The sequence below is a fragment of the Acomys russatus genome, chromosome 26 (assembly GCF_903995435.1).
Source record: "Acomys russatus chromosome 26, mAcoRus1.1, whole genome shotgun sequence".
Lineage (NCBI taxonomy): Eukaryota > Metazoa > Chordata > Mammalia > Rodentia > Muridae > Acomys > Acomys russatus.
In genome coordinates, this window is record NC_067162.1 from 24,710,275 (window position 1) to 24,736,838 (window position 26,564).

The 26,564-nt window shown below is 37.5% G+C and overlaps 1 protein-coding gene across 3 annotated transcripts in view; it reads right to left on the reverse strand.

The window, feature by feature from the left end:
• The window catches only part of Cdh8 (cadherin 8), a 394,887-nt gene that overhangs the window by 193,981 nt on the left and 174,342 nt on the right, over nt 1-26,564 (reverse strand). For all 3 annotated transcript variants that reach the window (XM_051168537.1, XM_051168536.1, XM_051168535.1), the window contains exon 4: nt 8,210-8,329. In XM_051168537.1, the coding sequence (XP_051024494.1) occupies nt 8,210-8,329 (120 nt within the window). The remainder of the gene's footprint in view (nt 1-8,209; nt 8,330-26,564) is intronic.

Consider the following 26,564-nt stretch of genomic DNA (forward strand, 5'->3'; position numbering starts at 1 on the left):
TGTGGGGAGCTAGTGTTCCTGCTCTCCATGCGATGTCTGCTTCGATTTCAACCCCAATCATGGAGGCTTTAATGGAAGCAGTATTTCATATTTGTCAGTGCTCCTCTGTTTTTCTCCCACACTGAAAACACTGTGTTCTTGATAGTGGAAACAATCTCCTCCAAAGAAGATAGAAATTAACATGTATTGCCCCATTTAAACAAGCACAACAAATCCACAATTAACAGAAAACTAAAGTTATTCTGTGAAGAAAACCTTTTTTTTTTAAGTATGAATGGTTAGAAATCAGTATTATTACCCATAGATCTTTAAATTTGTTTTGATTATGGCATGTCATATACATGTATGGAAACACAATGAACCTTATTGGCATATACAGTAATTCTGATTAAGAAGTTCAGATATTTCATCAAAAATCTATCAAAAGATTCATCGACAAGTACATAGAAATTGATGAAAATGTTGAAATTTCTGAATCCTAATCCTTTTTCATTTTGCATGGAAAGCCTCTTCCAATAAAAATCTGATACTATGAGGGATAGACAAAGGAAATTTTACCACTGGCCACATAAGTCCTCTTTGTGTTGTATGGATTGAATCCAGGCTACTGGTTACACTGAGCATATGCTCACCCACTAAAATGTATCACCACCCTCTCTCTTCCTGCCTCCCTTGCTCCTTTTCCCTGTCTTCCTCCTCTTCCTCCTCTTCTTTCTGATCCTTTCTTCTTCTCTTTTTTTTTAAATCTTTTTATATCTTACTTTATTTTTATTCATTGATGTCCTAGATAGTATATTAGATTTTTGAGAGATAGAGGGGGATACTATTAAGCCTTGGCTGGCCTGAAACACAGACTTGCTCATTCTCCTTCCTGAACCCTGCATGGGAACACCAGCTGATTTGGTTTTAGTGAAAAGACCTCATTAGCTGTTCTCCTAAGACCAGAATCACCACCTGTTACATTGTCATCCAATCAAACATTCTCTAAGAACCTTAAGAAAACATTCTGATTTTCTTTTCCTATACAAGTTTGCATAGATAATAAACGACTTCATTCATATAAAATGAACCCTATTTCTTGTTTGCGATAGTCGTGTAGGGTATGTGTGTAATTTCCTAAGATATATTCTAATTTAATATCTTCTAATTATACAATACATATTTAATCTACATTCAGTATTTGTTATGCACAATGCCTCACCCTCAGTGCCTAGAGCATGATTTATCATATGGAGGCTGAATAAATAACAATTAATGTGAACTATAAAGTCATTCCTAACCCTTTATGCATAGTCTTGCTTGAAAAATCTCTGAGTACTCTTTCCCAAAGACACACATGAAGCTGATCTTGTAGCCATGTTAACCTATGCTAGCCTGATTAAAAAGAGACCCTGTGCCCCCATGCATTTGTAATTTATCACTGTGACTCTGAAGGCATTTAACTGACTCAATTCTGTTACAGCATTTCATGAAGACTCCATTATTATCTTGATTTCTCTAAAAGAGAACCATTCATTACATGGCTTTCTCCCCAAAGAGTATTTTTTTCTCTGCTCCTTTTTACAGGTTCCACTGAGACAAATGTTATTTGTATCCAATGAAGAAAGATGGTCTTAGTTTCAAGAGAAAAAAAAAAAGGTCAATGAATTAAGTTGGTTTATTTTTAAGCAGGTCATTTTTCACACTCTGGCTTGCCTGAAGCAAAGCGTGGACTGTCCTGAAACGTCACCCCAGTTTCCTGAGATAATTAAGCGTTTACTATTTAGTTGCCCAGCGTTTCATTTACACATTCCGTCTTCAGTCACTTAGGAAGCACTGCAACTGTTTTCTCATTGCTGGTCTCAAATTAGAGCTTTTGAAAGAAATGCTACATTTCTCCCTGTCTGTGCCCAAAATGTTATAAGCAAACATATGGTATTGGGGGTGGTGGAGAAAGAAAAGAAAAAAAGGCAATATTTTTAGACTACAAATAAGCTATTTTCAGCCTTTTGAAGTACCATAATAAAAGCTATTCACAAAAATGATGGTGCATTTTACAATTTCTTCCACTCACATCTTGCCCAACACTTACACTGTCTCTCTCCTCTGCCCACTTATAAAGGAAATCTGGGCCTATTTTCAAGTTTAGTAGGTCCCTTTCCAAGCCAAAGACCTTCCCTGTAGTGAGATACGCCACATGTATGTCAAGTAATGGTTTATGGGAATTCAAATATTGGGTGCAAACGCCTTGATCAAGGGATGGGGTGAAATCCCACTGTTTTGTCTTTGGTGACGCTTAAATTATGTTAATATCTTTCTCAAACCACTCTGTGGAATACATGAACATGGAATTGATGAAGTAAGTGGATACATGCAGCACCATGTCAAAATGTAATGAATGGTTGATTAAGGAATGGCTGTTCATACTCACGTTTTCATTTTTTCTGCTCTAACTGATGGACAGAATATTTTCACTTAAATCCTGTGGGGAGGGAGCTTTTAACTTCATCTTACCATGCGCAAAATGAAGGCTCAATACTTCTATTGGCAATGTTGTTTCAAGTGCAAACAGAGAAGACATGGGTTTGGAAGGGAGGGGACATGGCAAGGCACTGGGAAGAGTGGAGTGAGGGGGAAATCATAATCAGGATATATCATATGAGAAAAATATATTTTCAATAAATGCGGAATGTGAACAGATGCGTTGCATTGCTTTGCACTGTTTATTCGAGCATTATCACTAGAAGCATTCACGCTAAGGATCCCAGTGACCTCAGGAAGATCTGAGACAGCCCTTCTTTCTATTATAGTGACTCTAAACCTTTCTATGTTCTAAATAACCTAGGCATTGAATGCATAGATTTGGAAATTATAAGAATGTTAATAATTCTAAATGAATATCAGACAAGATATGGTTGGCATTAAAAGTGGTCATTTGGTGAACGAATAAAAAAAATGTATATGAAAGTTTCAAACTCTAGCCTCTGTTCTCTAACTTCGCTAATTTTTGTGATGCAGTTACTCTTTCTGTGATCACTAACTCTCTCTCTCTCTCTCTCTCTCTCTCTCTCTCTCTCTCTCTCTCTCCTCCCTCTCCCTGCCTCCATCTCTCCCTCTTTCTCACCTAATTCTTCTATTATTTTTAGGTGTAGTGTTCTAGGCCAGCAGACACATAAATCCACACAACACAGAAGTCTCATTTGTCTCCATCTTGGTTCTTCCACTATGAGAAATTACTTAAAATATAAAAAGTCAATAGACACAGTAATTGCTGATTTAGTTAAGCCCACACAGGAAATGAACCAGAACAAATTTTGTGTCTCTTGGTAATCTTGACACCTGAAATAAGAGAAGGAACCTTCCTGAGGCAGAAAAAAATCATTATGTCAATAAAATTTAATTCCATAATTTGAGAATGTAATAAGCACTGAAGAACAGAACTTATCTGTTCCAAAATCAAAAGTTCTGCTCTTATTTTCATTTGAGGGCAAAACAAGATAAAGGTTGTTTTCTATCTCTTATGCTTTTGAATTTCTAATCTATTGAAAATGTTTTCACACCAAGAATTAGCTGACTGTGCTCAAGGGGAAATCTTCTTTCCATAAAGACCTTGAACATAGCTGCATTGCACACCCTTTTGAGTGAGTGGGTCTCTGTCAAATATTGATCACTTTACCTACAGGTCTAACCTTTGCTGGCATGGTCAGGTCCTTGTGAAAATGAGAGGGTCTGACCCTATATAACTGATAACATTTTATAACTGAATTGTGCTGTGTCACTTTCTGAAACCATGAATAGACCAAACATGAACAGAGACATTTCTTTGCGAATGGTGTTCTCTGAGAATGTTTGTTTTCTGTTGTTGTGGTAAAATATTGAATCATACAAACTTGAAGAAGAAAGGGCTTATTTCATTTCCCAAATCACAATCCATCACAAAGTGAAGTCAGAGCAGAACTTCAAGACATGATCCTAGAGTCAAAAATAGAAGCAGAAAACATGGCTGAATACTGCTTATTGACTTGCTTCTGGGATCATGTTCTACAGCCTGTCTTCCACAGCCATGGCTCCCATACCTAGGGATGCTACCACTCTCAATAAGCTTGGCCCTCCTATGTCAATCAGCAGTCAAGAAAATACCCCAAAGATCAAAGGCATATATACTGGACATTTGATAAAGCAATTCTTCAACCGGTTTCCCCTTTCTAGATGTGCCAAGTTGACAACTAAAGCCAACTATGACAACTGGGTTCAGAGATATATTGGTCTTATATAAGAAATCTCTGCTTATTCCTGAAATTTTCATTACTCTTTCTAGAATTTTAAATTGGGGCCAAATTTGAGAACATTCTTGATGTTTTTGATACATGAGATTTTGACAATTACCCAAGACATGCCTGTTACTGCTCTCAGCCTCGCCTTCACTGATTTCTTAAGACAGAAATTTTCTCTTCAGCTAAAGAGAAAACCTTCTAGACACATAAAAGTCCATGCCTCAGCATAGTGTCTATGATAGAGAATGGGTCTTTCTTTTGTAATATGGGATATCTAAGACCCTCCAAGGATCCCTAGGGATTCATCCCAAATGAATTCAGAACTCCCTTGCCTATTTTTGCTTCATTTCTGTTTTCCCTTTTCTAGCTAATGGGAATCTGACATGAAGGACTGCCTAGACAATATGGCTCCTGATGAGTTGAATCTTTCAGTCATGAACCCCATTAAACAGCTTGCATTCCTAATTCAATTTCATTGTCTATTTATTGGAGCATCCAAGTGATCCTCATCTTGTGATCACCACCAATGGTATTTAAATTGTGTGAACATTCATTTTTTGTTTCCTTCTTACTGGCTCCGGCCTCAATTTACAGACAAGACCCTGGGCATACCAATCAGGGCATTCTCTTGAAAAGCTTAATTGAAGTTGGCAGAGACTCACTAAATATAGGCAGTGATTCCCAGTGGCCTTCCAAATAAAGGGAGGGTGTAAGGAGGAAAACTTCTGTTTTTTATTTGCTTGCCTTCATGTTGTGTTGGCGAATTCACAAACCTTGTTGTCATCTTGCTACTGTCACTACTGCTGTGTCATTCTTTTTGCAACTGGGTCCATCTTCTTTCCATGTGGACTAGAGACTAGTATTCTCTCCTGAACCATCTAGGCCTCCTAGGCCAGATGGGGCTGCTGAGTACATGGCAATGTGGACTGAGCAGCTATAGGTCTTCAGTCTTTCCAGTAGGAGAGCAACTATTGGTGTATGCCTGAACTCTGTCCTTTAAGCCTATCTAACAAATTCCACTTTAATGTGCATATTCATTCTATTGGTTGTAGGAATCTTGGCATAATTTCTAGGCTGATAAAATTGCAAATTTCTATAATGCTTATTTTTATAATTCTACATAATATCTCTCTTCTCTCACTCTCTTTTTCTCAGTTTACTTTTTGAAAAAAGAGAGAAAATGTTTTAAATGAACAATAAGAATTAGATTCTCTGGAAATAGCAACAAGGTTTTCCTTTTAGTTGAACACACTCAAGTGTAATGATGCAAGAATTTACATAACTATGTGTAAATTTCATTCTGAAGCCACTTCTCCAAGGCCATATGAAAAGTGATAATGTTTATAACAGGCTCTTTTTGGTTGAGGAAGGGTTGTGTATTGTCAACACTCTAATCAATATACTTTACAGGTGCTTTCCTACTTTAAGCATGTAATTTCCATTTATTCTTTATTAATTATTGAATTTGAATCAATTTATTATAACATCTTTAGATAAAACTGTTAGTCTTATATACCCAATATTTTCTTAGCAACTATTTTGTGAGTTGCTCTTCAGGGCCTTATCCAAATTATGACCAGAATTTCCTTCCTAAAATATGTATCTGACCATTTTATATCAGAAAACTACAAACAATAAAGCTTAAATGAATGTGTTGATAGAGACCCCGATTACACTGGTTAAAAATCTAAATAATGAATAAAGCTGAGAGTATTTAATTAGGCAAATGGCAACATATATCCATAAAACTTTTACTGTAATAGGGAGCTTTAGTTATATCACCTCACGGCAGTTTATTCTTCAAATATGAAGTACTTAAAAAACCATCTCCATGCTTACTATATTTATGTTTTTAAAAAAAAACCTGCCTTCTGCAATAGATTGTGAGACACTTACTAGCTGAGACTGGCCTTTATAATTTTTTTTCTCTACATGTTTAATTCAGTGGCTGCCTATAGTGAATGCTCACTGGAAATCCTTGGCTTAATATCTTCATTATACTGTAAATGGTGAACAAAAATGCCCAAGTGAACAAGAGTTCAGAGCCAAAAGAGAACACAATTCAACTTCATTTTCCAAACAATATATTCATCTTTTATGAAAACCCTTCCAACAAATCTGTCCACTATCACAAGTGAAGATCAAGGTAGCTGGGTAGAGTGGTGGTTCGTGCCTGTAATTATAATACATGGCAAGTGAGAGTAAGAAAAGTATAAGTGGGCCGGGTGTGGTGGCGCACGCCTTTAATCCCAGCACTTGGGAGGCAGAGGCTGGTGGATCGCTGTGAGTTCGAGGCCAGCCTGGTCTACAAATTGAGTCTAGGACAGCCAAGGCTACACAGAGAGACCCTGTCTCAAAAAACCAAAAAAAAAAAAAAAAAAGAAAAAGAAAATTATAAGTTCAAGTCTAGCATCTAAAACATAGAGTCTTGATAGTGACCTTGGCTTTTGAGACCCTGTACGACAGGGAAAGAAAGGAAAGAAGAAAGAAACAGAGAGAAAGAAGGAGGATGGTGTGGTTAGGAAAGAAGAAGAGGCACACAGTGTGAGTGACACAGTGAGGGATTCAAAGAAGTCTTATATTCTCACAGTAGCTACAAGAATAGAGATCTTGGAGTAAGACCTAGCTTCTCCATATTCTAACTAGAGATTGAAGTGGTTGTTGGATTGTGGGAATGTCTATACTCCCTTTCTCTTTAAATGGTGTTTTAATCTGCTTTTTCCAGGGTTATTTAAAAGTTCAAATGAGATAAGCTTTATGATAGACTTCCTTCTCCACTGGGAAAAAAAAATCTAACCATATCCCTAAGTTAATGCACTTTACAAGTGCTTTCCTGTTTCCAAATTTATGTGTACTACTATAGCTGTGACCTATTTATGTATAAGTATACTTCTTAATTTTAATGCACATTCTGCTCTTTGAATTTATTTTGAGAAGCACAAAGACCAATTTAATTTTTAATTTGATTAATGACTGACATAATGACATGTCATGGAATTTCTCTCAATAGTGGTGAAAATTTATGAACCAAATAAAAACTGAAAATAACACAGGTAGGCTGAATGACTGTGAATAGTAAAGCGAAGACAGAAACCACAGGGTAGAGAAGACAGACACATGCATTAGAAAGTGTTTTTATTAGCAACTGCTCTTAATAACAACATTGACATCAATAAAATACACTAATGTTATGTGTGCTATAATAAAACCCCATGACTTAATATAACCTGTCAAATAAATTTAATGTTAGGCTACATTAAAACGTTTAAGAATAAATGTCTTCATTTACAAATGCATTGTTCAACGGGGATCTTTTTTTATATTGTCACATTTTAAGACTAATCAGTGTCTATGTATGTTTATTTGTTTCTTTGTTTTCTGAGGAACTTATTTTAAAAGGGCTGCCTAATCAGTTCTGGTAATATTAAATGAGACTGACTTGGTCCATAGAAATGTCTTTATGAAAATTTGAATGCTGAGATATCAAAAAGGACTCCTGTGGCAAACGTCATTAATTATAAAGCATAACAACACATTGAATGGTCATTGTGCCACTAATAATAACACAAAGGCAGGATCCATCCTCATGTTGTGGATAGACAAACTGAAACCTAGAAAGTGGCTTTGTCAATGAACACAATAAGCTAATAAGTTACTGAATCTATGCTTAAATACTACATCGAACTCACCTGACTTAAACTCCCTTCCTTCTTATACGCCAGGATGATAATGGTACAGGACCATCTGCTTAAATGGTGATAGCCAGCCCAGGTTCTATAATTCATTTCAATCAGCATCAATGAATGCTGGCTATCCATGTACCTCACAGTATGCAGTCAACTATTATTGGTACAGTCAGTGGAATATGCAGCCAGAGCATTTCATAAACCAGATCTTAATAAATGTTTCCCTGAAGCAAAACACGTTAAATAGAATTTAAAAGTTAATCCACAAACCTGTTTCAGGCTCAATGGAAAAATACGGCTGTCCTTCCAAGATACTGTAAACCAACTTTGCACTGTTTCCGTAAACTGGGTCATCAGCATCGGTGGCTGTTACATTAGTGACAGACGTACCTAAGTTAATGAAAGAAAGAAAGAGTAAAAACAGTAAGAAAAAAAAAACATGTTGTTCTTTGCCAGGTGCTAAATGTATCTCAGGTATATCATACATGAATCCATAGGAGCTAAACAAATCTCTTAAAAGGTGGGAGTAAACTTTTGTCAGAACGTCAAAACAGCCAAGTATTTTACAAGAAACTGAACATCTAGGTTGGAAAGTGGATTAAGATAGCAGTTTTAGTTTCTATTATGTAAGATGCCTTTGTAGTTTTCATCTTAAGGATATCTATTAGACTTGTGTGAGATGAAGGAATGTGCAACGGAATCATATCAAAGAAATATGAAACAAAAGGTTAATAATATAATACCAGCATGTAATACTTGAGTTTTGCCAAAGTACAACTGAACGTACCTTGAAAAGTTAACTGCTGTAAAAAGCGGCACATATATATCAAAGGAATATTTTATTCCATCGCATTTAATTTCTCAGAATATAAAAAAAAAAAAAAAAGATAGGAACAACCAATTAATCAGCATGCTCAGGTAATTAGGCACGTGGATAACAGAATGAAAACCTCTTCTCACATTAATCTTTAGTGTTTTATAACAACTGCACACATGGAGCTTGCCTGAACAGCAGTATATATGCTAATACAAAATCCCTGTGCTAAAGAAGCTTAGAGCTTTGTGGAAGGGAGAAAGGGAAGAAAACAGAGGAACTGGACGCGGTGTCTCAGGTGAATGCAAGTGCAGCAAGCATGTGCCTCCCTTTTGGTCCAGCACAAACAGAATGGTCGTGAACAGGTCTCCAAGACCGATTACACTGAAACCAGATATCAAGGCAAGGTTTACACGGGCAAGTGCATAGAGTAAATCCCAAGACAGGATTCAAGCACATGGAAAGGCAAAGATGATTATGGGATAGGTTTATGACTTCTGAAACATTGGATACCAGGGGGTGTCTGGTGGATTAGAATCATGGATGCGGGCAGGCCCAATGGTGTCCTCCTCCATTAACAGTGTTCACAGAGTAGTCATTTAGCATATGCCTACTTATCGAGAATACATTACCTAGTGATTTCCTGAAACAAAACAAAACAAAACAAACAAACAAAAAAAAAAAAAAAACGCTAGTGTCACAGATCATCCACAAGAAACATGTTAGTAAAAGACGACTTGCATAATTTTTTTACCTGAGGGTGTCTTTCTTCTACCTCTGAAGGTAAGTGAAGGAAACAAGACAAAACGGAAGGGGTACACGAGCTGCTCTGGAACCACAGCAGTGGCTGCAGTAGATGACATGAGAGTATGAAAAGGGGTTGGAGATATACAGAGTGCTTTTTGAGAACGGGGGCCAGACATTCTCAAGGCAAGACTGAAGTGGGAGATGAGACAGGCCCTGAGAATGGAGCTTTGGCCTTGGGCCAGGCACCTGTGGTTAGCGGAAGGCAACTACAAAGTGGTGTCAGCGATTATCAACCTTGCACCGTCGATCGCTAATACTCCTACCACATAGCGGAAGAGGGCTTTAAACTTGAAGAAGGTGCAGGATGTATCTGAGTACCGTATCTTAATTGTCATTGAAATGGAATTGAGTTCCTAAAACATCAATCAAAATGTTTTTAAGATGCTTTCTTTTTATTTATTTATTTATTTATTTATTTATTTATTTATTATTTAGTTGTGGGGTGTGTGTGTGTGTGTGTGTGTGTGTGTGTGTGTGTGTGTGTGTGTGTGTATGTCTGTACTTGGGAGAGTACAGCAAATACTATTTGTAGATAGTCCAGAAATTATAACCTGCTAAGCCTGGAAGTAATTAACATCCATACCTGTAGGCTAGTCTACCAGCTTCATAAATGGCCCCATAAGTCCCAACTGTAATGAGACGTTACAGACAGACGTGGAGTGTTTTTGTTAAATCTTCTCAGGAAATTCTGATGTGAAGCCATGATTCAAAATATATGGTAAGACCAAACTTGACAACTGAACTTCACTTCTTTTGCTTTGGTGTATTAGTTTCTGTTATGATTACTTTGAAGAGGAAAACTCCTATTCAGATCTGTTTGTAAATGAAGCTTATTTAAAACCATTTATCTGGGGACTGAGTCATGCAGACCATTTGTCGCAAACTCTCTCCATACTTTCTGCTTCCCTGTCTACCGTCATGTGACCTCATTTCATTGTGAGAAGTTTCCTATCCCAGTACTGGTGCACAGGGAAAGACATAACAGCTCCGTGATTCAGCTTTTTCAGAGGCCAAGACAATCCTTTTATTCGGCAGACCTAAAAGTGTTATGTACAGCTCTGTCTGAAAAAATAACTTCTTGTACCAGAACACAAATTTCATTTCTTATCTCTGATTGTTTTTTCAAATTCTGTGCATTAAGAAAAATACTTGAACTATTCTAATACATGGTGTCCTTGTCTAGATAAACAATTGTTACAACACAGACATGTTCGGATAAGTCACTATAAAAATTCTGTCCTTGCTTGAGTGTATTCTTATTTGTACATTGGTGAAACTGAATAAAAATTGTTTTATAATATTTAATTGTAGTAAGTGTTTAATTTGTGAGTCATTTATCTTTACTTTACCAGTAATACATTTGCATGCATCTTGGAGAGCAACTGATTGTAAATGTAACAATATGGAGTATGAAGGGCAAAAATGGAAAATATGGCTGAGGGTTTGGGGACATAGCAAAGTACATATAATTAAGAGCAAGGCTGCATGTCTCAAGGTAGAACAGTGTGTTTTCAGTGTATTTTCCATAAAGATAGAATAGGGTTGTAGACATATTAATAATTCTAAGCTTATTATTACACAAAAGATACATGAATCTCTTTCAGCCAAAATAAAACAAAATATATATAGCAATAAGCTCATATGAAGGAAGTGATTTCATTATTAAAGTTGCCAAAAAAAAAAAAAAGATGGGCATACAACCTCACATTCATCAGCACATGACCTCTGTCTAACCTATTCCACATCAGTCTCTGCATCAGAATAAATTGCTCTTGGGTCAGAAAGAGAAAAGTATTTAATGTAGTGAGCACAAAGCCAGGCATCAGGCACCTTGCCAATCCAAGTTTTCTCATGCGACTTGAATAGAAGGCACACTCCAAGATCACACAGGTCCCACATGACTGTGAAGATGCACCACTGGTTTGGGAAACCGGACAGTGCTAAGACAAACGTTTGCCCACATTGTCCTCCAGAATATGTATTAGTGCTGTCGGGCTTCCAGAAATCCACATCCTTCAGTGTTAGACACTTGCAAAGGAAATGGTAGTACTCCTTTCTGTCAGGAAGGATATTTCTCCTTAGTGATTCAAGACTGGTGATGAACCTATACATTGGAATAGATGTGTGGGCAGGTTTTGTGGATTCATTTGTCAAGTGATTACCCAGAAGAAGGAAAATAGATGCTTTGAAGTTAATCTTGCAGCAGAAAAGATTTCAAGTCAAGCCGCAGCGTAGCTTCTCCATGGAAATGCATGCAGAATGCAGAGCACGGAGGCAAATTGAAAAGTGTAAACCTTGCAGGATAATGTTTCTTCAAAGCAGCAAGTGTTGGTGTGTGATAAATAGGACCCTGAGTGATACCCAGGAAATATAACAACCAGGATTCTCTGTTTGTGTTTTCATTTGGAACTGTTTTTGTCCCTTTGTCAAGGATACAAGAGACTCATTTAGCTAGTGACTATAAATTTGACACTGTGCCATTTCTCCAAGAAAGCCCCTATTATAATCCAACTGGATGCTGATCCTAATTATAATAATATAGCTGTTGTCTCTCCAGCTGTTGTCAACAAAAATGATCCCCATCATCACAGTCCAACCTTCCAGCATCAAGTCAAGTATGAACACAGGACTCCAAGGTGATTTCTGCTTTTAACCAACCCATTTTTCTGCATTTATATTCTTAGTTAAATGGAATGTGCTGATATGTTGCATGCCTTTTAATTAACTGGAGGGCCTGCAGTAACATCCACATCTTGTCCCACCTGAAACTTTCCTCCTAATAGCTGCAGCACTTACATATTTTCTTCCAATCATGACAGCAAACACTACAAGCAAAATTAACCATCAAAGATGTTAGTCTGTCAGGTTAGAGGTTCTGCTTTGCTGACAAACTAAGATGAAAAGCCTTCGGGAAAATAAGATGTTGGGCTTTAGGTAGCATAGCTGCTAGCTCGGCTATACTTTTTTTTTTTATGAGCAAGTCAGCACACCAATTCTGCACATTATTCAGAAAGAAAAATGCTGGTGCTGACACCCTGAGCAGGAAAACAAAGGTTTGGTGCAGCGTGAAAATGGGCACACTGGAAAAGCTAAAACTATTATGATGAGAGAAACACAAACCCCATTTGCAAGGTGTCGTTTGCAATACATTCTTAGAAAATAAGCATTGCAATAGCCAGTGGGGGGGAAAAGAAGCAGACTCTTAGCAATAGCTGAAACCCAAAGAGGCGTGCACGGCTGGCCTCCTTCTATAGTCTTCAAACTTTTCATTTTAATTTCTAGCTCCTTGTTCCAAATGCAGTAGGAACAACCCATAGGCTGAGAGTTTCTACATTACCATCTGAAACTTCCCTATTTAAACATTCCTACACATCTCAAAGATAGCAGGCCTAACAGGTCACAACAATGATGGGATTATCTCATTAGTTTAATAAAAGGAAACTCTTGGTTCAACTCTTCTCATCCTTCCTATTAATCTTCCCAAGTATGATGCAACACAATTGGTCCACAGGTGTCTCCATGACAACGTGGCTTGTTTGTTGTGAAGTAGCAGAGGCCTGATTTCATCTGACCTGCATAACCTGTTGACATTTAAATTAGCACTTACTACAAGCAGAAGCATGATGTGCTGGATGTTTTCAATGTGTCTTGGCCAGTCCATTTCTTTCTAGTCTTGTGGAATAACTCTTTAATGCACTCAAGAACTTGACTAGCAAATATTTATGTGAGTTTGTGTTGGTCCATTTGTTTACCACTTATGTTCCACATAGAACATAACATAACCCTTACATAATTAAGGTTTAAAAAAAAATCCTGAGAAATGCACAAAGCAACAGTAATCACTATCTGTTTCACTAAGTGATACTGGTAGCCTTCAACTTTTATTTCTCCAGACAGGCATCACGCAAGTGTTCCCAGTGGGAAACATGCCCTAAATCCTACTGGTATTTTTCAGTTGTGTGCTACTTAATTATAGAAGACACGTGCCAAATATCCAAACCTCCAAGGCAGCCTTAGGGGGTCTTTGCAGGCTGAGGAAGATTATACAGGAAACTAAAAAAATAGTACTTTTTATAGTTTAACCCTATGTATATAGATCTTCGACAGCTATGTTCTGAAGGTAATAGATAGGGGCCTCAAAGACATGACCATTTGACTTCAGGACTGAGGAGATTTTGTTTTGTTTTTTAGAATCCCAGAGGACTATAGGAGAAATCTGTGTTAAATTGATGGCAGTGTATTATAGCCTTTCTTAGCTTGATGAATAAATCATGCCATCAGTCATACTCAATGGGCATGGACACTCAGCTTTAACTTAGACTCCCTTTCTTTAAACATATGCCACAAGAAAATCTCAGGGGTCATGTTTTGTAATAGTCATGGCTCTCTGAGTGGCCTCCACCTGCACCACCTTTTCGTCTACAGTGGAAATGTTCTGACAAATTTCCTATGCTCCAACTGGCTTAAGTATGGGGATGGGTGGAATCTTAACTGGGGTAAGAGTAAGGGACTATACCATTTTACTTGTTTCTGGCTCCATGATTTGAAACATTAGCTTACAAAACCAATCCAGCTTCCATATTTTATTCTAGAGTACATATACATAGATACAAGGAGTAATATAACAATGAAATAGGCAAGCCACTTAACATTGTGCTTTTAAAATGAGCCAGAAACTTTCATATATGATTGAAATTCTTTAGAAAATGTAGTTGGGCATACATGGACATCTCATCTCCATTCGTGTATCGTTCAGGAATATATCTGTAATGTGCATTGGGTGAGAGAAGTGGGAAGGATCATGTGGAAATGTGTTATTGTAAAATCTCACCCATATTTATCAGGCAGCAGAAAGTACCTTCTGCAGCACTTGCAGACAACGCTTGCTTGCTAGCTTGGTGGCCTAGGCACTACATTTGCAAACAGATAATGAGGGCAACTGGAGGCCTGTTGTGGAAACTAATAAGTTGCCTGGTTTACAGTAACATGCACATAAATAAACTCTTTCTGAATTCGGATGACTTCCCCAACAGTACGGGAAAGAAAAAGGGCATTTTTATTCCATATGCAGCTCATTTCCAGCAATAGAGTTTTCTTCTAATCAGTTTCCTATGAAATGCAATCCTATAAATACCAGAGAACTACACCAGCATTGTATATGCTTTAGAATGTCAGGTATGTTCATCCTGACCTTGCAAAATTATGGTACCATTTAGATGTAACATCGAGGGGAAATTTAGTTATTTCTGCTTTATTATATGAAGTCCTACATTTGTCCCACACCCATGGTAGATTTTCTCATAGCATATACAGGATGTGAGGCATTGAACAGTATGTTATGGTACAGGAAGGTATAGTAGCATTGATATTTCTGGTACAGTTATGTTTGAAGACTTCAGTAACAATGCATGCAACTGGTGTCTCTTCATTCTAGAAATCTCCTGTCTTATAATACTTATTAAGAGACTGAACCCCATTCAGAATAACACTAATTTTACAAGCTTGCAGGCATAAATTCATATCCATGTAAAAGGCTATACACATCCATGCTTCAATTGCGGGGCAGGTGAAGTCATGAGTATCTCGGGGTTGCTGACCTTCTAAGATAAGAAAATTGGTGAGCTAGAAGCTTAATAAGAGAGTCTGTCCCCAAAATACAGTGGAAAGCCATGGGAGAAGCCAACCAACATCACCTCTGTCTTCCACATGTATGCATATACATGTGAACGTGAAACATGCAAACACACATGTGACTACACACACACACAGAGAGAGAGAGAGTGAGAGAGAGAGAGAGAGAGAGAGAGAGAGAGAGAGAGAGAGAGAGAGAGAAAGAGAGAGAGAGAGAAGAGGTCATACAAGACATAGATACATGGCTGAACCACATTCTACATCCATGAGCTGAAACACTCACGAACTAAGAATTTTTTTGTAACATCATTGACTCGGTTTCCTAATGTCAAATGTGGGAATGAGACAGCAGTTTCCTTCAAGCCTGGTGTCCCGAACTTCATCTCTGGACACCATGTGATAGAAGAAGAAAAATGACTTTCCCAAGCTGTCCTGTTACATCCACATGCATCAGATGGTAAATAGCACCACAGTTATTATCCTTACCCCCACCCCAAACACACACGCTTAAGTAATCAATGTAAACAACTCATATGAAAAATCACACCACACTCTTCATTGTCTTACTCTGGGCCTCCATAACAGTAGGACAAAGACTATTCCCAGATGCAAGGATAATCATTGTGCCACAGTTGTGTGTTCTCTGCACGATTCTTTGTGTTTGATAAAATGTGAGCATGGCCAATAAAACGTGCCCATCTTAGTGGCTGCTTACTTTTCTTCTTTGAGAATAAGATTACTTCTCTGGTAAAAAGCTAGGACTGGCAGACATGATGGCAGTGTGCTGTCAGCTCTTCTTTCTGAAGTGAAAGACAAAATCCTGTCAAATTTCAAACCTGCCTAAGTGAAAAGCTACTGAACCAGAAGAGCAACTAGGATGAAACAAACAAACAAACAAACAAACAAACAAAAAAAACCAAACAAACAAGGCAGTGTTACTTTGACATTGTTAGAATAATTTTGGCTTCAGGGGAATTTTTTAAAAATAATGTTTACTAACACAGATAGCACATTATCTAGTGCACGCTTCTGTGTACAACATAGTCAGCATGTAGGCAAGTGAGCTCCTCTCCCACTTAGGCTCTTCACCATCTTTTTATTGCTGTCCTGCTATGTATCAAGTCTTTATTTCAGTAGCTTAGAAAATACCACTAGGAGAAAATTCTTGCTCTCTTGAGAGGGCAAATAGTGAGAATGAGAGCCTTTTAAGCAGTAGCTGCAAAATAGTATCATAGAGTATTGTAGGTGAACCATATATTGAAGAATCCAGGATGCCTGCTAAACAGCTAAATGAAGGGTCTTGCTTATAACATTAGGCAAGGTTTGTACTGAGGGAAAAGAGTGAACCTGTGCCCAGGTTCACAGGATTTGGAGATTATTTGAGGAAAATAAGAAAAATGTTTTACATAGACAATTTAAAAGAAAAAGAAAATAGATTACTACTCTTTTAGAATCATTTTTCTTTACCTAAATGATTAGTCAGACAAATCTAGTCCTATGATTCGTCAACAGACAACCGTATTTTGAAGACATGCTTGATTCTGATGCTGAAATGGCCCAACGTGGGAGCTCTTATAATGTTTTATTTGACTGTTTTGGGGGTGTTTGCTATTTTATATATAAAATTTCATGCAAAAAGACTTTCCTTTCATATACTACAAGCTTCTTAATAGCGCCTTGTCCAGGTTTTGCTTTGTCTTGTATCTTTTATCTTGTTCTTCCTGTTTGGCTATAGTCTCTTAGAGGCCCTTTTCTGAAGAGGCAACAGAGCAGGGATAGACCAGTTGAAGAGGAAAGATGGGATGTAGCATATGAGAGAAGAACGAATTTTCAATATTTTTAAAAAGAATATTTAACTGTTACAAAAGAAGAGCATCCTTATTTACTCTTTTAAATTTCCCTGACAATTCTCACTTCCAAAGCTACACATTCCTGAAAAGGCATAACCTTATCATTCTGTCCACACTTTACACATGGTTCTATGTTGTCCTAGTTACACTTGTTAAGAAGAATGTCTGGTATAAAATAACTTTACTTATCTTTGAAACAAATATGTGACAATTGGCTGTGATAGTCTGGGTGCACATAGAGATGTGTAAGATTTGCATTCAGAGCAGGCATAGATGTCTGCAAGGCTGTTCTTTAAAGCATGGTGCACATATGACTATATTTCTAAATTTTGATGTTTTCAGTACAGGGAAAATAGCCTGGTAGTGTCTGTTTTTCTTCCATCATTTTAAAATGTATCTTGTACAGAAACATATATTTAGTAAATATTGCAGAAAAGATTCAATGGCTAAGTAATTTATTTACAACTAATACATTGATTCTAATGGTTGGCATCATGTATTGATACCCTTGCTTTGTCTTTACTAGTTAACGATGGGAAATACTTTCTATACTCTACAGGAGCCATGCCCTGTTTTCAGGTTGGATTCCCATGCTGTTGTAAATCAACGCTAATGTAACCTCAAACTGTCACGTAAGCTCATGACTAGCTCCCATATGAGAGATAATGTACAGAAGACTTTGTTCGGAGAAACTGAGAATGTGGAAAGTGTCTTTAGCAATAGAAAAATCTATCTGATGACTAGATGTGTGGTAAAGGTAGTGAAATGAGTTCTCATGGGTCACAAGCTTCATGCATCAATATGTATAATTACATCCAAGAAGGTAATTAATAAGTGCTCAAGTATGAAATTGAGATTCAAGGACAAGTACCATGGAAAGAATGAAGTAGCATCAAAGGCAACTTCTTAGGGAAAGTAAGCATGAAGTTGGTTGAACTGGACTAAGAGAATTCTCTAGAACATACATCAACAAAATAATCTGCTTCCCAAGAACAGTAGCAGTGGTCAATGGTGATATGGATGGTAGGGATTTGGTGCAGGGACTCTCCTTTGCTATTGTGTCCAGAATTCAAATTTTGTCTGGAATTTTCTATGACTGTATCCTGGTTGTTCTTGTCAACTTGACATATACTGGAGTTATGAGGAAGTGGAACTTCCATTGAAAAATTGCTTCTACCAGACTGTTGGCTGGCGAGTCTATGTTGGCATTTCATTGATTAGTGATTAATGTGGTGGGAAGCCACCCCTCAACAGGTGTTCCTGGGTCATACACATAACTCATCAGTCTCAGAAAATAGGTAATAAGTGCTTCACCATGGTCTTTGCTGCAAATCTCCATGTTCCTGCCTTCAGTTCTACCTCTGACTTCCATCATTGAAGAAGTATGACCAAAGAGATGGTGAGGTGAAATAAACCATTTTTCCCAAAGTTGTTATTGATCATAGTGTTTTATCGTCACAGCAGTAGAAATTTAACTAATGAATCTTGGCTAATCTCTGAGCGCTGTATTGAAGAGCAGGGGGATGGAGGGACCTGAGGGTCAGGAACCACACAGGGAGGTTGATCATCAAGGCCAGTGGATCTGGATGCAGCGGGGGGGGGGGGCTGCACAAACTGATGCAGCAGCCAAGGACAATGCCTGCAGTGAACCTAGACCCCCTGTTCATATATAGCCAAAGGACAGCTCATTTTCACAGTTAATGGGGCAAGAGTTAAGGGGGAGAGGAAAGCCTCTGATGTGGATTGCAGTGCCCATAATTTGATCACTTCCTCTTGGCAGGGAGGCCATGTGGACACAGAGAAACAGGATGAAGTTTATCCTGATGGGACCAGATGGGCTGTAGTCAGATGGTAGGGGAGGAGGGCCCACCTTGTCAGAGGTCTAGGAGAAGGGAATAGGGCTAAAGAGGGAAGGAGGGTGGGAATGGGAAGATATAAGTGAGGGGATAACAATCAGGATGTTATGTGAATAAATCATAATAAATTTTAAAAATGGAAAGAGAGAAATTTAGCTACTAACATAGCATATGAGTAGAATATATTTATTGGCCTGAAATCTCAGGAATTCATATCCACTCTATAACATGGGGATAGATCTTTAGCCAATTGCTTTTTGAAGCAGTATTTCTCTAATATCAGTCCACCATGTATCTGAAACATATGAAATTAACACAATATGCTAAGATTAGAATTTAATCTCAAACATGTAAATCAGCACGTATTAAGCAATCTTTTATGTAAATTTTGGAAGAGAGTTAAATACGTATATGTGTCTGTGTATGGGTGAGTGTGTATGGTCCTGATAAAAGTGGTTATTACTACAGTATAGATAATTTTTTTCTAAAATATGCTGCTATAAAGAATATAGAAAATATTATTTAAATATACTTTTCACCAATATAAAGTTTATTGGAATACTTATAATGTCTCATTTCCCTGAAATAAGTCATTCCCTGCATATTTGACAAGAGAATGACAAGATTAACAAAAAAAAAGTCAGAAACCTAGTTGATTCATATAGCAAATAATTCTGGAATGTTTTTATGCACATGAATAAAGGTTTTGTGCATGTCCCTGCTGTTATATGGTTTTATGGTTAAGGATAGTCTACTAAAGCTTAAGAAAAATAAAATATTAATATTTTGAGACAATGCCACATTTAGCCTAAGCTGGCCTCAAGCCTGCTATATGAACAAGAATGACACTGAACTTCTGATGCCCTCCTACAGGTCAGAAGTATTAGCATTACAGGAAAGCCTAGTTTTATATACTCTTGGCAATCCAACCCATGGTTCCTAAATGTGAGGCAAGTACTCTACCAACTCGAGCAAATCTTTACCTTATGACTGTGTGTGTGTGTATCTTAACTTGATTGTTATTAGATATTTTAACAGCATTATGAAGGAAAATTATTCTCTGTAGAGGGAAAACAATCACAAACAAGATATCACAGACTGTATGTTCATGTGATCCAGAATACATGTTGAAATCCAATTTTGATGGGAAGTGTTAGGAGGGGAGGATTTGGGGAGATAACAGGACTATTGTAGTGAAGCCCTTAGAATAAAAGAGATGAAACAAAGTTTGTGAGGTTGTTCTTTCTTTACTCTTGTTTGTGATAGCACAAAAAGGCACTATCGAAACCAGATCTGGGGACCATGAAGACATGGCATATTGACCTTTTATTTTTTTATACTGCAAAGTGGGAGAAAAATGTCTCTAATTTAGTAGGCTTAGTTTTTCATAACATCTTACAGAATCCTGAGTTTTAGTATTTTTATAGACAAGGCTCATGTGATGAAGTGAGAATCTTGCAACAAATGTAATTCTATATTAACCAAACCAACACTTCTTTCCGAAAATAAGTCAATATATATCACACAATGCATGTCTTCAAGCATTAGTATATTTTAAGTGAAAATTGGTTTTCTATCACAGATTCATAAGTTTAAGTTTGGAAAGAGTTAGAAGACAAGACTGTGATTTTCCACCTTCCAATTGGTCCATCTTCCAATTGGTCCACCTCCCAATTGGTCCATCTTCCAATTGGTCCACCTCCCAATTGGTCCATCTTCCAATTGGTCCACCTCCCAATTGGTCCACCTCCCAATTGGTCCACCTCCCAATTGGTCCACCTCCCAATTGGTCCACCCCCCAATTGGTCCACCTCCCAATTGGTCCACCTCCCAATTGGTCCATCTTCCAATTGGTCCACCTCCCAATTGGTCCACCCCCCAATTGGCCCACCTCCCAGTTCCTAGTTTAGGAGTGATGGTATTGTTGACTCTAACTCGTACTACAAAATGGTTACTTCCCCTTAGGGATTTTTGTACTCTAGATACAACTAATAGTGAGAAACAACTCTTTATCTTTTTAGATGCAACAATGGGCTCAAAAAAAAAAAAAAAAAAAAAAAAAAAAAGACAAATGCATTGAGGTATATTAAGGGAACAATATTTTTAGCTGGTTACACTTTTCCTCTCAAATTTAGAATTCAACACCAAAATTTGGCCAATTTGTGAAAAATACTCAAGGGCAGTCATTATCTCTGAAACTCAGTCCGCATGTCTAATCCTCACAAATACTTTATATTGTGAGGAGCACTGGAGAGTTAGCTTTAGCAAAGAGACTTCCTGTTAAAATACGCATACAAATAAATAGACTTGGTTTCAAACAAAAAACAAAGCAAACCCATCATTTTCTGTTCAATCAATCGCATGTTACACTAATACAACAAATCATATTTGAGTATCGAGATGAATCTGTTTCTCTTCTTTGCCACAGATTCTCTTAATGAGATTATGACCAGAAAGGGAGTTTTATAGGCGCCTACAAATAACTAAAAATATGTTAAACAAGAAAGTCAGAAGAGAGGAACAACACGTGCTACAAAAATACAGTGAGACATTGATATGTGAATGCCTAGAGAATTTCTGAGAAACTGGACTGGGAACTCTGGGGGCCCTAATTAAAATCTTAGCAAGAACAAAAGCATATGTGAAAGGCTAAGCAATGGGTCACAGAGAGAAACACACACACACACACACACACACACACACGATTAAACAAGGTACTGCTAACATCTTGGAGTTTATTTTTTAATTAGAAAGGTAGAAATGGGAGGGAGAGAGAATGTGCTGCATGAGGCAAACAGGCTGGAAAAAGTGTTGTGCCTTTAGCTCTGAAGATGTGCTGATGATTCTGAAGTCGGACTTTATAAACCAATGAAATGTTAGCAAGAAAGCACAAAGCACACTTCACTTATTTATTATGTTCTTTCTTTGTGTTTCCTTCTTTCTCTTGCTCTCCATTCCCCAGTCCCTTCTCATTCAATCAGTCTTGATCAGTTGTTATAGCTATCAATTGCTCTTGGTCACATCAGAGACTCTGATGAATTCTTCCTGACCTGTGGGGAACACGCCATCTTACAAGCAGAGAAGTATAGGAAGGACATCTCTTCATGATTTAAAACCCCGAAATCTTCCTATAATTAAAGACCAGGTTTTGTGGCCAAAAAAATCACTATCAGGAACACCTGGAGCTCAGATGAGCAGTGTGTAAATAGAATTTTTCTCATTAAGTAATATCACATGCACCTCAAGTTTAAATGTAGGCTGTATAAGTTCAGAATACTGCCTTTATAAATAAATGAAACTCTGTGAGTGTGTGTGTGTGTGTGTGTGGTGTTGTGAAGGTACAGGAGATATGTGTGTCACCCCAATTCAAACACTGGATCTTGTTTAAATAAAAATTTGAAGGTGGAGCTTTGTTCTAAACACTACCTAAGGTACACAGACATATCTGACACATATGTTTGGACTTAAACACTCTCAAAATATTTTACTTGTAATTGTGACACCATATTGAGGGTCACCTATTGAGTATCTTGAAAGCGTGGATTTCAACTAAAATTTCTCCAAAATTCAGAACATATTGAGAACAGATGACTTCACAGATTTTTCTTCCAGCTGACCTCATGTGATAGGCTATAATCAGAATAAAGATACACTAGGAAGGCTATGTAAACCTATCTTCATGTTCTGCATATAGATAGAGAAGAACCACCAGTGAATTTCTCAGTGACTGTTGTAGCTACATTTGGATCCTATCCTCAATATATCTCATTATTCACATGTAAATATTCCAAAATCCAAAGAGATGATGTCACTTCTGATACAAAGCATTTTGGACAAGGGAACAACTAGCCGATAGTAACATTATTGAATCTTTATGCAAATTGACAGGAAAAAGTTGGTGCTCTAAAGCAAACAAGAGATGGCCAGTAAGATGGTTCAATGTACAAGTTTGACCCCCCAAGACCATGTTAATTTTGGAAGAAGAGACCTGATTGCACAAAATTTTCCTCTGAATATTCACATATGAACTGTAGTCCATGAACCTCCTTCCACATATTACAAAAATAAGCATATCTTGAAAATTAAATTAAACAGAGTATTAGAGAAAATATTTCTAAAACATTCTAAACATTCTAACTAATAACTGATCTGAACTGATCTAAACTAATAACTGATCTGAAAGCGTCAATCTTGTGATCTAGCTCTATGCTGTACAAGTTACCAAGGGAAGGAAGTAATTGATAGTAATATCCAGGTGTAACACCTATAAACCATGACAGTGACAGCGTGGCAAAATATCTAAAAAGGTGCAATGAGTCACACTCATATTTGAGTGGTAACTAACAGCTTTGTAATTGGATCTAAGCTGCATTCAACACTAAAGAAATCACATCTGGACAGCAAACCTACTAGTAAGGCTAATTCCTGGTGCTAGTGATAACAGGAATCTTGGAAAGGAATCTATGATCAATGCATGACTAGACCAGCAAAATTCATTACCACATCCTAATCTCATCTTTATACCCGCAGATGAGAGTCACTGCAACCCTGACCAAAGAAGTCTTTCTTTATAGTAAATGGATAACATCATAGAAAACACAGCTGGACATAATGCACAGATGAACAGGTTGTTGCAAGCACAGCACCAGTGGATAAGGCAACATAACAGCTCCTGCATGTAAGGCTCAAGGAACATCTTAGAAGAAGAATCTTAGACGAGTTTAAGGACAAAAATGCTAATAAGTCTATTGTAAAATAGTCTTTTGTATGAGGGGATGCATAAAGAAGACCAGAGGAATGGCACTGTAGAGAGACACATTAACATAAAAGTAAGAAATTTTAGAGTTATCTCACCACTAGACAAAAACTACAAATAACTCTTAAGAGAAGAATTTGCCTCTCCCAAGGATGGGTTACTTCTTGGTTGTCCCGTGCAAAATGGTTATCCTGAACCAAATACACACACAATGACCAAAAAAAAAAAAAAAAAAAAAAAAGACTCAGCAGCAGGTTAGATTTACATACATGTACATTTGTGTTTAACAAAAACAATCAGAGAAAGAGCTGTTGAGTTGACAGTCAGGGGAAGGAACATGAAGGCATTTCAGTGAGAACGCCTAGGGGAAGTGGAATAGAGGTAAAGAAAGATGTGCATGACATCATTCACAAACAATAAGTATGCCAATGTGGAGGGTGAAAGCCACTGAGGCCTCAAGCCTAGAATACAGACAGTTAAGGAATGCTGAAAAAAAATCCTCCCCAGAAGCGGTACACGGGTTGATTATCCAATGCTTCATGGTCAACCCCTCCCCAAAATGTATATGGAAGTAACATTATATACACTGAGATTTCATAAATATGCATGTGTGTGTGTGTGTATATTCAAGTAACACTTAATAAAATGAGATCTCACACAAATACACACATATCATATTTGGAGCATTAAAGGGAGGAAAGAGAAATGGAAAATTAAATAATTCAATTATTAAAAAAACTTAAAAATAAAAGCATTGAGTGAAATATGCATGTATATGTAAGAATATGTATATATATGAATTATATATATGAATAAAAACTAATTTAATTCTATGTGCCTTTTCCCAGTTATTTATGGAGATAATATTAAGAACCATCTTTAGAATAAAAGCCTATATATACTCTTTGCTAACAGATGTATCTTTCCAGGTAGTTTTATAACATGTATGACTTTATTTTTTTTTTTAATTTCTACTACCTTTGTATTTACCTTTTGGACTAATTCATAGTTGACCTCAGTAATATAGCCCCATTAGCCAACATATTTCTGACAGACAATCATTAATTTAGCTGTTCTGCAAAGTACTTTAAAAATCTATAAATCCAGAAAAAAGAACTGGCAGGGCTTCATAACATCACATCTCGTTTTATCACAAATTTCCAATTTACCAAGTTCCTGTCTCATTACTTATACTAGACAGGGCATGCTGATGAGATACACAGCCCACTTTGCTCCTTTTGGCGATTCATTTATAACTGAAACACAATTAATATCTCTACAGCTGTTCCCCTGAGGAAAGAAACAGTGTGGCAGAATTTTGTACATGTGTGCATGTAAATGTGTGAGGTAAGGAGCGTAGATCAGATACAAGAATTATGAAATCTGTTTTTTTATGTTTGTTTGTTTGTTTTTAAATTCTCTAGAAAAGTCCTTCAGGACAGTATCTCATACAGGAAGAGAAGCTCCTAAAGCCCCTAGAACACTGTAAAGAATCAGATGGTCCTTATTTATAAACTTCATCCACATCTTTCTTCCAAAGGAAAAGTATGCCAGTAATCCACTGAGTTTTGCAGTGACACATCATTTTCACTTTCTTGTCATACCTTGTGTGTATATCCTAGAAAACACACAGACATGCACTGACATAGAAATACACACTCCCCACCATCACACACACACACACATACACACACACACAAACACACACACACACACACACACACACACACACACACAGAGTCATGTCTTTATGTCCTTTGGCCCCTGATTCCAAGTCATCTTGTGTAATACAGCATGCATTGAAAAATAACCTTTAGACTCAGAAGACCCATTGTTTCTTAATACAAACTTAGTCAATATAGGCATAAAGTTATGTGTAAGTCAAATGCTAACTTCTGTAACCCCCACATCTGGTTGCAATGTTTGTTTTCAGAATTCTCTGTCTCTATGTTATGTAAGCACTGCTCCTCAATTGTTCCCTAGTATGTCAATAAAACAGTTTACAGGCAACTGCTGAGCAGGGGAGAGAATAGGGCTGTACTTCCAGACAGACCAGCCAGGGGAGGGGGGTTGGGAGAGGAAGTAAGAGATTCAGTCATGGGAGAGGTCAAGGGGGCATCAGGAGAGGATCTGGATCAGAGAAAGCCACAAAGTACAAGTAGTTCAGGAGTTTGGGGAAAGGAAGCCAGATTATCTTAGAAGATTAAGAATAGAGTAATTACTGCTCAGTTATTATGTTGTAAACTGTATTAAACAAATATAAGAGTCTCAATTATTTTAATGCTAGCTGGAGTACGAGAGAAACTGAGAAACAAACGCAATTTTATAAAAATAAGCATAACAGGTCAACATCTGGGTTCTTAAGTAACCTCAGAATTAATTTTTTTCTTTTAAAACAAGTATAGTTATCCTCTGAGAGGCTGTATCTAGTAGTGAATTGGAACAGATGTTGAGATTCACAGCCAAACATTATAGGAAGCATAGGAAAACTTGTGGGAAAGTTTGGGAAGGATAAAAGGACCTAGAAGTGACAAAATCTCCACAAGAAGGGGAACAGAGCCAACTAACCAGGGCCCAGAGGGGCCTTCGGAGTCTGAAGCACCAACCAAGGACCATGGATGGATGGACTGGACATATGTCCTCTACATAGATGTTGCCAATGGGCAGCTCAGGCTTCTTGAGGGTCCACTATATGGGGAGTGCGGTTGTCTCTAACACGGGCTCTGTTGTCTACTTTTTCTTCAGTTCTCCCTCACAGGACTGCCTTGCCAGGCCACAAGGGAAAAAAAATGAACTCCTTGGCTACCTGCTGTCCTTCCTCTGAGTGCCATCAGGTCTCCCCCTCCAGGGGACATGGTCAAATGTGAGGCACCAGAGTACGTGAAAAAGTCATATCACACTCTCCACTCAA